At 39.1% G+C, this 14,118-nt stretch overlaps 1 protein-coding gene across 2 annotated transcripts in view; it reads right to left on the bottom strand.

The window, feature by feature from the left end:
* The window catches only part of PHKA1 (phosphorylase kinase regulatory subunit alpha 1), a 186,711-nt gene that overhangs the window by 124,456 nt on the left and 48,137 nt on the right, over window positions 1–14,118 (bottom strand). For both annotated transcript variants that reach the window (XM_047092509.1, XM_047092510.1), the window contains exons 7-13: window positions 13,636–13,734; window positions 12,239–12,385; window positions 10,997–11,050; window positions 9,393–9,515; window positions 6,182–6,277; window positions 4,278–4,385; window positions 2,472–2,550 (exon numbers count right to left, since the gene is read on the bottom strand). In XM_047092509.1, coding sequence (XP_046948465.1) covers window positions 2,472–2,550; window positions 4,278–4,385; window positions 6,182–6,277; window positions 9,393–9,515; window positions 10,997–11,050; window positions 12,239–12,385; window positions 13,636–13,734 — 706 coding nt within the window. The remainder of the gene's footprint in view (window positions 1–2,471; window positions 2,551–4,277; window positions 4,386–6,181; window positions 6,278–9,392; window positions 9,516–10,996; window positions 11,051–12,238; window positions 12,386–13,635; window positions 13,735–14,118) is intronic.

The following is a 14,118-nucleotide window of genomic DNA, read 5'->3' as shown; positions in this document are numbered from 1 at the left end:
CACAGCTAACATCATCCTCAATGGGGAAAAACTGAGAGGTTTTTCCCTGAGATCAGGAACACGACAGGGATGCCCACTCTCACCGCTGTTGTTTAACACAGTGTTGGAAGTTCTAGCATCAGCAATCAGACAACAAAAGGAAATCAAAGGCATCAAAATTGGCAGAGATGAAATCAAGCTTTCACTTTTTGCAGATGACATGACACTATACATGGAAAATCCGATAGACTCCACCAAAAGTCTGCTAGAACTGATACATGAATTCAGCAAAGTTGCAGGATACAAAATCAATGTACAGAAATCAGTTGCATTCTTATACACTAATAATGAAGCAACAGAAGACAAAGAAACTGATCCCATTCACAATTGCACCAAGAAGCATAAAACACCTAGGGATAAATCTAACCAAAGATGTCAAAGATCTGTATGCTGAAAACTATAGAAAGCTTATGAAGGAAATTGAAGAAGATATAAAGAAATGGGAAAACATTCTGTGCTGATGGAGTGGAAGAATAAATATTGTCAAAATGTCAATACTACCTAAAGCTATCTACACATTCAATGCAATCCCAATCAAAATTGCACCAACATTCTTCTCGAAGCTAGAACAAGCAATCCTAAAATTCATATGGAACCACAAAAGGCCCCGAATAGCCAAAGGAATTTTGAAGAAGAAGACCAAAGCAGGAGGCATCACAATCCCAGACTTTAGCCTCTACTACAAAGCTGTCATCATCAAGACAGCATGGTATTGGCACAAAAACAGACACATAGACCAATGGAATAGAATAGAAACCCCAGAACTAGACCCACAAATGCATGGCCAACTCATCTTTGACAAAGCAGGAAAGAACATCCAATGGAAAAAAGACAGTCTCTTTAACAAATGGTGCTGGGAGAACTGGACAGCAACATGCAGAAGGTTGAAACTAGACCACTTTCTCACACCATTCACAAAAATAAACTCAAAATGGATAAAGGACCTGGATGTGAGACAGGAAACCATCAAAACACTAGAGGAGAAAGCAGGAAAAGACCTCTCTGACCTTAGCCACAGCAGTTTCTTACTTGACACATCCCCAAAGGCAAGGGAATTAAAAGCAAAAATGAACTATTGGGACCTCATGAAGATAAAAGCTTCTGCACAGCAAAGGAAACAACCAACAAAACTAAAAGGCAACCAACGGAATGGGAAAAGATATTTGCAAATGACATATCGGACAAAGGGCTAGTATCCAAAATCTATAAAGAGCTCACCAAACTCCACACCTGAAAAACAAATAACCCAGTGAAGAAATGGGCAGAAAACATGAATAGACACTTCTTTAAAGAAGACATCCGGATGGCCAACAGGCACATGAAAAGATGCTCAACGTCGCTCCTCATCAGGGAAATACAAATCAAAACCACACTCAGATATCACCTCACGCCAGTCAGAGTGGCCAAAATGAACAAATCAGGAGACTATAGATGCTGGAGAGGATGTGGAGAAATGGGAACCCTCTTGCACTGTTGTTGGGAATGCAAATTGGTGCAGCCACTCTGGAAAACAGAGTGGAGGTTCCTCAGAAAATTAAAAATAGACCTACCCTATGACCCAGCAATAGCACTGCTAGGAATTTACCCAAGGGATACAGGAGTACTGATGCATAGGGGCACTTGTACCCCAATGGTTATAGCAGCACTCTCAACAATAGCCAAATTGTGGAAAGAGCCTAAATATCCATCAAATGATGGATGGATAAAGAAACTGTGGTTTATATACACAATGGAATACTACGTGGCAATGAGAAAGAATGAAATATGGCCTTTTGTAGCAACGTGGATGGAACTGGAGAGTGTGATGCTAAGTGAAATAAGCCATACAGAGAAAGACAGATATCATATGTTTTCACTGTTATGTGGATCCTGAGAAACGTAAGAGAAGACCATGGGGGAGGAGAAGGGAAAAAAAAGAGGTTAGAGTGGGAGAGAGCCAAAGCATAAGAGACTCTTAAAAACTGAGAACAAACTGAGGGTTGATGGGGGGTGGGAGGGAGGGGAGGGTGGGTGATGGGTATTAAGGAGGGCACCTTTTGGGATGAGCACTGGGTGTTGTATGGAAACCAATCTGGCAATAAATATCATATATTAAAAAAATTAATAAAAGGGTATGAGAAGAAAGGAGTACTAACTGAAGAAGCACAGAAGTAATGTTCAGAGAGAAAGCAGAAACAATCAGGAGGCTACAATATCATGACAATGAAAAGACTTTCCAGAAGTAAGAAGTGGTTAAGAGTATCAAATAACATCATTTATTAAGCATTTGTTCATGATTAAGATTAATAGCAATCTTGAAACCAAACAGAACCAAGTTAATTGTATACTTTTTGAGGCTGAACAAAACACATGATAAACAATAAAGCCATCATTTACTGATAAAAAACAGATCTTTAATATAAAGTTTTAATGCTGGGAATAAGAATCCATACCTTGAACCACAACATCTGGCTTTGGTACAGTAGAAAACCTTCGATTCAGGGGATCAATTTCTCCAGGAGCTAAAAATCCCTAAAGAAAAACCATAAAAAGATTGTTACATCTCAACCAAAAAGCTAAATTTTTTTAGGTAAGTAATTTATTTGTACAAGGTACCTAAATTCATGCTTTTTCCACTGTAGCCTTTCAGGGGCGTAAAAAGCTAATGTTTGAGGAGAAAAAACACAGCAGTGCCAAAACCTCACATCATAACCTGTGAGAGGCAGGTATGGAAAGAAAACAAATACCTTCTAGTGGTGGCCACAAGTTCTTTGCTGGAAATAGATGGGGTGTAAGTATAAGCAGAAAGTTTTTTAGCTACAACTCCACCTTCTCTGGATGCATATAATTAGATAATCAAATCACAGTGCTTATTATCAATAATTTAGGTCTTGTTTTCTCATTTATTCATGTGACTGTTATGCTTTATGCTCAGCATATATCTTTTGACTTGAATTTCTGTCCTCGCTGAAATGGGACGAATTCACCCATTTGCTCTTAAAAACACCATTCATTTCCTCCTTTTTCACAGCATTTAGTTTATTTATAGCACTGAATGAGAAAGTCATCAGGTAAGGATTGTTTTAAACAAATCTTTCTGCTCATTATTGCTACATTCTTCATAATATCAACTAAAGATAATCAAACTTTTATGCTGTACACCTGAAACTCACATGGATGTATGTCAATTATAGCTCAGTGAAACTGAGAAAAAAAACCAAAATAGAACAAAAACAGCTGCAGAAAATAGTCACGTATAAACAGGTCAAAGAGACTGGCTTAGAAAGGATAGCTAAGTCCCACCTTAGATCTTCTAGGAGCCTCACTTATAACTTACCATAATAACCTACAATGGGGAAATAGATTTGCCGGTAAATCTGGGAAACTTCGAGAAAAAGAATGCTTACAATAGCTCAAAATATCAAAAATAAGCTGAACATAAAGTATGAAATTCTCAAGTGCTACATTTAAGAGCTGTTTCAACAGAATTTAACATAAAAAAAACATTTAAAGGGCCCCTTAACAAAAATAAACAAACAATAAATTTTTAAAAACTATGATGTTCCTGGGCCCCCTGGGTAGCTCAGTCGGTTAAGCGTTAGACTCTTGATTTTGGCTCAGGTCATGATCTCAGGGTTCATGAGTTTGAGCCCCACACTGGGCTCTGTGCTGACAGTGAGGAGCCTGCCTGGGATTCTCATTCATTCTCTCTCTCTCTCTCTCTCTCTCTCTCTCTCTCTCTCTCCCTCTCTGCTTTTCTTCTCTCTCTCTCAAAATAAAGAAATAAAAATTTAAAAAAACTATGATGTTCCCAAACACTTGTCATGGTGCCTAAGATTATCTTATCAGCTTACTCAATTAAATAATGAAACATCATATTGCTTGTAAAAGTTAGTACTTATATCCATTATCAGTCAACATTACTATCTAAGCACAAGTGCATTCATCAGTCACCAGGCAAGGCACTAGGGGAGTATTTTGAAAGAGTAAGATCTAGGCCCTGATCTCAGAGCAGCTCTAAGTATAGTACCAAGGTAGGAAGCCCTAGGCAGTATGAGAGACATGGTTGCCAGGGGGAAAGATTTTTGTGAATGACTGGCCATATTCCCACTCTAAGCACCTGACCTAGAGGAAAATATATAATTAAGGCAGAATATAAAACGCAAAAGGTATATCCAGATTTAATGAGCTACTCACAAATCTGATTCTTGCAGTGATTAAGCAGAAAAAAGTGGAAGAGGCTTGATACTTCCCCTTACCTCTGCCATCAAGCTTCCTAAGATGTACAGGGACTGACCCCACATATGGGGCAACTTGCCCATGGGGACTCGGTCCACAGTGTGAGGATTTTGATATTCTTCGTCAACCTAAAAGAAAAGATAAAGAAGCCGCACAAAAGATAATAGAAGGTTAAAGATACTGGACAACAAAAGGGCTGAATCTGGATCGTGACTCATACCCTGTAAAACAGTTATATATGCAATGCACCGAAAAGTTAAGCACTGTGACTACAACCTAGGGTAGTGCTCCTTTGTAAAAAATGTTTATTTATTTTTAAGAGAGAGAGAGAGACAGAGAGAGACAGAGTGTGAGTGAGGGAGAGGCAGAGAGAGGGAAACACAGAATCCAAAGCAGCTCCAGGCTCCGAGCTGTCAGCACAGAGCCAATGCGGGGCTTGAACTTGTGAGCCGTGAAATCATGACCTGAGCTGAGGTCGGACACTTAACCGATTGAGCCACACAGGCACCCCGGGAAGTGCTCCTTTAAATGTAGGTACATACAAATCACCTGAGGATCTTATCCAAAGGCAGATTCTGACCGAGATTCTGAGTGTGGAGGAAAGCCTGAGATCTGCACTTCTAACAAACTTTCAGATGGTGCTGCTGATGTTTCTAGAAGTTTATTACATCCATCCCCACCAGGATGGAAGATTACAACCCTCCCATGGCTAATGCTCCTTCGTAATGGAGAAGAGGAACAATGGTACTCCCAACTGGCATGGTGGGAAAACGGAGACCTACAACATTTTTCAAACCTGATCTACTCAAACAATCCCATATTACTGGCATCAAAACAGAGAATACCAAATCCTGACAGTTTACACAGAACATCACTGTACGTCTGCCTACTGATCTCCATATCATTCTTAACCTTAAGGTTTGGTCTTTAAAAATAAATCAATATCTGGGGGTGCCTGGTTGGCTTAGTCGGGTAAGCTTCTGGCTCTTCATTCTGGCTCAGGTCATGATCTCTCGGTTTGTGGGTTCAAGCCCCACATCGGGCTCTGTGCTGACAGCATGGAGTCTGCTTGGGATTCTCTTTCTCCGTCCCTCTCTACCCCTCCCCTGTTCTGTCTCTCTCTCAAAATAAATAAGCTTTAAAAACATTTAAAAAATCAGTCTCTGAACAATTAATTTTTTTAAATTGAGGTATGGTTGACATATAAAAAGGCCATGCATATTTAATGTATGCATCTTGATGAGTTTGAGGATAAATATACACCCATGAAACTACCATTGTAATGTTTGGTCTTGCCCTTGTCTCATTATGCAACAGTGCCATAACCGAGACTGCTTTAAAAATTTATTTTCAGGGCGCCTGTTTGGCTCACTTGGTTAAGTGTCCAGCTTCAGCTCAGGTCATGATCTCCCAGTTTGTGAGCTCAAGCCTCATATCAGGCTCTCTGCTCTCATTGCAGAGCCTGCTTTGGATCCTCTGTATCCCTCTCTCTCTGTCCCTCCCCCATCATACTCTCTCTCTCAAAAATGAAAATAAACATCAAAAAATTATTTTCATCGTTTCATGTGTCTGTTGGCCATCTGGATGTCTTCTTTGGAAAAGTTTCTATTCATGTCTTCTGCCCATGTCTTCACTGGATTATTTGTTTTTCGGGTATGGAGTTGGGTGATGGGCATTGAGGAGGGCACCTGTTGGGATGAGCACTGGATGTTGTATGGAAACCAATTTGTCAATAAATTATATTTAAAAAATAAAATAAATTATTTTCAAAGGAGTTAAATCATATTTTTATCATCTTATACCTAAAGACAAATTTTTAGAACATGAAGATCAGAAAGTTAAAACTGGTTTGACTCAAATGAGGCAGTCCTGTGGAGGTACTGCTCTTCTCCCAGCTCCGTGTAATGGTACTTGTCCAGCTCACCTTGTCCGGAGGAACACTATATAGCTCTGGCAAAAGTGGGACTCCATTTTTGCCCTTGATGAGGACAGTTTCAAGAGCCTCTCTATATTCTTGAACCTGTAGATAGAGGGAAAAAAAGTTTATAGAGTGTTCCCTCAGGAACTCAAGGAGTGTTGTAGCCAAAGAGTCCTATTGCAAAGGAACATATTCACCTAGTAAAATGGAGAAGAAAGGAAAGTAGCATTTGAGAAATGCTTATTGCAGGCCAGATACTATGCTAGGAGTTTTGTGTACTTGAACACATTTATAATTTTTACAACCATCCTAGGAGGTATATGCAATTAAAACCTTTTTACTGAAAAATGAAAGCTCAAAGACGTTATGAACTCGTGGAAGATCATGCAGAAAGTGTAAGGTTGAGCCTGGATTTGACCTCAAGTCAGCCTGTCTCCACAGGCCTGTTTTGATCCACTATGTACTATTCTAAACATAGCTTCTTGCCTTTACATGTACTGGCTTTTAAAACTGTATTTAAGGGGCGCCTGGGTGGCGCTCAGTCAGTTAAGTGTCCAACTTCAGCTCAGGTCATGATTTTAGGGTTCTTGAGTTCGAGCCCTGCATTGGGCTCTGTGCAGACAGCTCAGAGCCTGAAGCCTCCTTCAGATTCTCTAGCTCCTCTCTCTGTCCCTCCCCCGCTCATGCTCTCTCTTTCTCTCAAAAATAAATAAACATTAAAAAAATATTTAAAAACTGTATTTTACCTGCTAAATTTTCTATTATAGTGAAGTTCACATTTTTTTGCTTAATAATTTGTGGTAGATTAGTAATGCCTAAAAAGCAAGCAAGACAAAACAGACAAAAAAAAAAACCCATGATAATTTATGGTGGGGAAAAAACAGTTCTAACGGTTGTTTTGCAAACACAAATTTATTCTGATGCATTTGATGTATGAGGGAACAATTTGAGCATAACATAAATTTGACATTTGCTTACACACAATTGCAAGAGTATACACTCAGCTGAACTGAGCTGTGTAAGAATACCCAAAACATACACATGCACACACTTCAGGAGGAAAATAGAACCACACTCATCCACGTTTCGTGTTACAACTTTCTGTCCAATTTCGGACAACATTCCTTCTACCACTGCATAGTAACTTCTGAGCTGCTCCCTTTTCATGGCCACCCTAGGTACATGACTCTGTGCCTTCCTGTTTCTTTAATTTCCTTTCCTTTCTTCACAGTTTATTTTTTAATTATTCTGTCTGTTCTGTGTTCTTTTTCTCTTTCTCCTCACTCTCGTGCTATCTTTCTTGTTCTCCTCCTCTGGCACACAGAGTGGTGGGTATGAGAGCCCAGCAGGTCACCTGGCAGGAACATGGATGCATATGTCCATGAGCAAACCTTAGGTCTTTTACAAGGTACAAGTGTCATATTGTGATATTTATGTATTTCTTAACCATTCACCATGCATAAAGTTACAATACTGTGTTTATTAGGTTCCTATTGTTTTAAAATGTTTTAATGTATATTTTATTATTTTTAATGTTTTATTTATTTTTGAAAGCAAGAAAGACAGACCGTGAGCGGGGGAGGGGCAGAGAGAAAGGGAGATACAGAAGCTGAAGCAGGCTCCAGGCTCTGAGCTGTCAGCAGAGAGTTTGATGTGGGGCTCGAACCCGTGAACTGTGAGATCATGACCTGAGCCAAAGTCAGACACTTAACTGACTGAGCCAGCCAGACACCCCAGGTTCCTATTGCTTTGTATATATTTCTGACAAACTTTTTAAATGTTGTGTCCCAACCTCATTTTCCCATGAGCCCTATAGTTTTTATTTCTCAAATATGCAGAGCATGGTGATCTTCAAGAAACATATATGTCTTATTATAGCCAAACTGACCTCCCTTGTTCTTATGGCATATCTTCATCTGTAAAATTAAAAAAAAAACTTTAGGGATATTTTCTTCTTTTAAGAAGAACAAAAAACTATTTTCATTGTATACAGAGAACCTGAAGAAGTCAGTGACTATACTTGGACTACTTAATAGTTACTACGGAAGCCAGACAAAAGAAAAGAATAAAAAAGAATCCAGGTCTCTCAACTCTTTTTTTCCCCCACAGAGTCCAAAAAACCTGTGTGCTTTGTAGTTGGTAGGCACCTATAATAAATAAATCTTTCTTTGAGTAAGAAAGGCTTTTGAAATTCTGTGGATTTTCCACAGTTCTGTGGAATTTGAGAAGGAGGGAGAAAAATGGTAGAATCAAAATAGGGTGGGTTATTTCTATTACTGCTTATGTTATTTGCCTTCTCAAAAAGGGATATCCTTTAATTTACTAAAATTTAGAGTAAAACACTTTATGGCCTCTGAAACTTTGGTGTAACCCTATTACTTAAACTCATATTGGCAGTTACAGATTTAAAAAAAGTTAATGTTTATTTTTGAGAGAGACAGAGAGTGACCAGGGGAGGGGCAGAGAGAGAGGGAGACACAGAATCTGACACAGACTCCAGTCTCTGAGCTCTCAGCATGAGCCTGATGTGGGACTCGAACCCACGAATTGGGAGATCATGATCTGAGCTTATGTTTAACTGACTGAGCCACCCAGGCACCCCTGGCAGTTACAGATTAATATTGGCCAAAGCATTCAAATTACACAGAATTATGTTTTATGTAGCTAAGTATAAGGGACTTACAAATGTGCTGGATTCATGTCCAAGCTTAGACCATGGTCAATTTGTAGAATGCCGAACACTAAACTTACTCGATTGAATTTCCCAGTCTCACTGTTTTCCAATGATGGTTTCTAAATTACTTTATTCATGTATCCCCAAAAATGATGATGACCATGTTTTTTGGGGCAAGGACAGGGTATGAATGGGTTGTTGTTATTTTGGGCTTTTTTGGAGGGGGGGCTAAAGTCAGAACATCATTTCCAAGATTTAAAAAAAAGACATACAAATCCAAGTACCTCTTATAACTGAGGCAAGTGGACAGGGCTTGTTATTGTGCTCTCTGTATTTATTAAAGGTCAAGTCTGAGCAATGGCAATATCCAGGTCTTTCAACTCTTAACCTAGTGTCCCCAACTGCTAGTCTCTAGAAGACAACTCTGTCTCTTCCCTATTAGGGAAGAATTCCATTTGGTCACAGGGTCAGCACAAACATTAACTGAAAGAAGAAGACATAACAAAAACATTCTGCTGAAAAGCTCTTTCCCCAGCATATTACCTGTTCTGCATTGCCACTAAAGACCCCATCAAGAATAAAGTATGTCCAGAACAATGGCCATTCACACTCAATGTTTTCAAATAACTTCAGCTCAGATGGTTCATAGTACAGACGGTTGGGATCCTGGTAAAAACACAATAAACAAAGTCTATTTTATCACTGCAAATTCAGACACATGTCTTTAGTTCAGAGGTATCACAATATAGCCTTGCAGAGCGTGTACACACCCCTCCTCCCTTAGCAAGTACTTTGTGATATGACTTGTAACCCGTAGAACTGGGATAAAAATGACACCATAGGCAAGTATGTGAAGAAGTAATATTAATTCCTAATAAACATGAGTTTGGTTTTGTATTTGTTAAGTTTGAGGTAGCAGCAGAACGTATAAATAGAAATGCTTCAAAGGACAGCAAGAGAGATGAGGATTTGGGAGTCATCCTCGTACAGGTGACACTTGAAGCACAAGTTACAAATGTAGTAGCTACATATAGTGAATAGATGACCTGAGAACAGAATCTTGGTTATGCTCTCATAGTTTGGTGAGGAAAAAACAAAAAGAATGAGGATAGCGTAGAACTGTATAAATTAAATAGGAAAAGAATTTCATGAAAATGGAAGGGTAGGTAACAGTAATGTACTACCGAGAAGGCAAGTATAATGAGGAGTGGGAAAAGGCTACTGGATTGATCACTTGGGACATTCTGATGGTATTTCAGAGCATAATTTTAATAGATCAGTAGAGATAGAAATCAACAGGACTAAAGAATAAAGTAGAAGAAGGAAAGTAGACCAGAAGAGTTTGAGCTCGATGATTAAAAAATGTTTACATTCCTAGTGAAGTGCTTCTTATTGACCATTCATTCCCTTTAATAATACTTAACTTTCTCCATTGATAATTCCAAGGAGAATTTTTGACAGGTGGAGCAAAAGCAAGTTAAGTTTTCAAGATCAGGTACTGTTTAGAACCAACCAACCACAAAAAGGCAGAAGGGGGAAGAAAGTGCTATTGAAGAAAAGATTTTTCCCTTTGTAACTATTAAATATTTGGGAGGAAGATACTTTGAGACTATTCAAATATTCTGTTTCTGCTTAAACTTTCACCCACTGATTTAAGCGTCTGTCAGTAGCTCTTTCCTGAAACTAACCAGCTGCAAGAGGTGGAAGAACTACACCTTCCTCTATTTTATTTAATCCATAAAGGCTCACAAATAGAACTTGGCAACTAAGCCCAACAAAGGTAGGAAACATTAGTTACTGTAACCTATTTAGTGATTATTTTATTTTATATATGTTTTTAAAGTGTATTTATTTTGAGAGGCAGAGACAGGACAAGTGGGGGAGGGGAAGAGAGTAAGGGAGAGAGAGAATCCCAAGCAGGCTCTGCGCTGCCAGTGCAGAGCCTGATGCGGGGCTCGAACTCATGAACCTGTGAGATCATGACCTCAGCTGAAACCAAGAGTCAGATGCTTAAGCAACTGAGCTACCCAGGTGCCCCTTTAGTGATTATTTTAAGTACCACCAGTGAGTTAAATATTATCTGAATGAGACTGCAAACAGTACTGACCATGCTACCTTGGACTCATTTTGGGGGAAAAAAAACCCACCTCTTTGGGAGTTTTATAGCCATCTCGTAGAAAGCGACAGCAACCATAACGACCCTGGAAACCCAAAGAAAAGAAACAGTGGAAGCATGCACATTGGTATAGCCATATAGTCCATCAAATACAGCCTTTGCAAGAGCTACATGTGCCAGTCTATCACCAATACAGATACAGTATTTAAAAAATAATAAAATATAATCTAAAAAAACCTTTGATAACAGCCCAGTAGCAGAAACTGATTTCAGAAATCAATGTGTGTTCAAGTGAGGGCTAAGTTACAGGCTCTTCCCTAAAGCAGAGTTTCTAATAACTCTTTCATCACTTTCCACCATAGGATAAGTCTGTAACAGCCCAATTACTATGTGGGCTGTTCACACAGCTCATAAGAGATGAGAGGCTCAAAAAAAAGACAATATATTTTTAAAATTTTGATAATTTGAGACTTAGACAAGAGTTGCAAAAACAGTACAGAGAGTCACCACTACCCTTCAATCACTGTCCCTTTATATTAACTTCTTACATAACCACAGAACATGAATAAAAACTAAAAAATTAACCTTGGCACAAGACTATTAACCAAAGTACAGAACTTATTTGGACTTTGCCAGTTTTTCTTTCTTTCTTTTTAAATATTTGTTTTTGAGAGAGAGAGCGCGAGTGAGTGCACAAGTGAGCAATGGGCAGAGAGAGAGAGAGAGAGAGAGAGGGAGACACAGAATCTGAAGCAGGCTCCAGGCTCTGTGCTGACAGCTCAGAACCCACGATCTGCAAGATCATGACCTGAGCCGAACTCGGACGCTTAACTGACTGAGCCACCCAGGCGCCCTGCCAGTTTTTCCACTAACAGCTTTGTTTTTTCTTGTTCCAATATCCATTTTAGGATCCCATTCCATTTAGTTGTCATGTCTCATTAGTCTCTTCCAGTCTGGGATAGTTCCTCAGTCTTTCCTTGTCTTTCATCACCTTGACAGTTTTGAAGAGCTTATCAGTTATTTTGTAGAATGGCCCTCAATTTGGTTTTGTCTGATGTTTTCCCATGACTGAGATTACGCGTTATTTGCATGGATACCACACTGGTGCTGTGCACTTCTCAGTGCACTGTATCTGGGGCCACATGATGTCAATATGCTTTATTACTGGTGGTGTTAACCCTGATCATTTGGTTAAATCGCTGACTCAAGGCTCCCAAGAGAATTAATTTCTCTTTAAAGTCAAAGCCTTAAAGAAGAGCACATATGGACATACCTGAAGCTTGGTGATGATTTCTTGCTTTGTAAGCTCCACCAACTGGCTATCTTCTACTGCAAAGGCTGGGAACGAAATAACTGAAAGTAGACTAGCATCTACCTCTTTGGATGTTGAAGCCCGGGGGAGTAGTGAATTAAGGATAGACTAAAAAGAAAGAAAGAAGTCAAATGTGGCACATTAGTAGTTAAGTTGGGATTATAAAACTAACAGCTTTAATTTCAAAAGATTTATGTGGAAGAGGATCATTCAGGAGAAAACCCAAAGATTATTCAATAATAATGATTCAATTATATTCAATATTGAATTCAATAATTCAATAATAATTTCTAAGTGAGAGCTTAGAAAACTAGTTATTTGTGTAAATTATCCATTGTCTTAACACTGTTCTCAATGCTTCCCAATCCTGGATCTTAAGCAGCTACTAATGGATGAAGAATACACTAACATCATCTTGCCCATAGTCCCCTTGCTCCATTGGCCATTTAAGGGTAAAGATAAGAGAAAATGTAGCTGCTGAGAAGCAAGATGTGGAAGGCTCAGCTCCTTAACTGCTGACATTTATCTTTTCCAAGGAAAATTTCACATTTTAAAATTAGAAGATGAGTTTATATTCATTATGGGTATCTAATCAGAGTTTGAAGGCAAGGAGAAGGTCATCTTGCCAATGAGAAGAACATTAATCTTTCTTTTTTTTTTTTAATTTTTTTTTTCAACGTTTATTTATTTTTGACAGAGAGAGACAGAGCATGAACGGGGGAGGGGCAGAGAGAGAGGGAGACACAGAATCGGAAACAGGCTCCAGGCTCTGAGCCATCAGCCCAGAGCCTGACGCGGGGCTCGAACTCACGGACCGCGAGATCGTGACCTGGCTGAAGTCGGACGCTTAACCGACTGTGCCACCCAGGCGCCCCAGAACATTAATCTTTCAATACAGAGAATAACCCTAAACAAAACTGAAGATACGTATTTTTGCCACTTAAACAGTCTAATCTCCAAACATCTCAGCCCAGAGCCAACTGGGGACAAAAGAATATTTCAAAGCCACTATCAAGAAGAACACTCAAAATCACTCACCTCTTGTTCTCTTGGCATATTTAGAAAAGGAGATATTCACGAGTAGAGCCCATAGACCCTTGATATGACAACAGTGGAGAATTCTGCACAGTATGGTGGGATCCCTTTATAACCATGGATGAGAGAACAGGACTGTGATCTATGTTATAGTTCATGCTATATCAGGCTTATCTCAGTATAGGAAGTTTGGATAAGACATTTTTGGCCCATGATAATAAATCAGATTATGTACTCTCAGGTCTTCTTATTCTAAAAGCCATGCTAATTCTGAGTCTGGGTAAGAACAAAATTTTCTATAATGTGGTCCATTATTCTCTTACCTGGCAGTGTTGTACTTCATCAGCCAGGACATGGATAACTGATTGGGGCCCACCTTTCACACCAAATAGGTCCAGTTCATCTAATGCTTCCAGGGCTGCCTGTGAAGGACAAAGAAAGAAAGACCATTTTTAGCAAGAGATATATTCTTCTCCCTGTACCCCAGTATCATATCAGTGCATATGAAGTCATTTTGAATATGCTCAGCAGAACAGAAAAACAATGTAGCATTTTTTATTCCCAGGGCCTCTGAGTTTTTCTTTACCTCCCATATTGTTCCAGAGACAGTTAAGATGGAGGTTGTAAACTTCTTTTCATGATAAAAACCCTCAACAAATTCAATATGGAAGAAACATACCTGAACATAATAAAGGCCATAAACAACAAACCCCACAGCTAACACTTGCTGTGATGAGCACTGGGTGATGTATGGAAGTGTTGAATCACTATTTTGTACACCAGAAACGAATATTACACTGTATGTT

Source organism: Lynx rufus, unplaced genomic scaffold, assembly GCF_022079265.1.
Source record: "Lynx rufus isolate CCGP_SWC_20201006 ecotype Redwood Valley unplaced genomic scaffold, mLynRuf1.p SCAF_30, whole genome shotgun sequence".
In the NCBI taxonomy this organism is placed as follows: Eukaryota; Metazoa; Chordata; class Mammalia; order Carnivora; family Felidae; genus Lynx; species Lynx rufus.
This window is presented reverse-complemented; position numbering and strand designations above follow the sequence as displayed.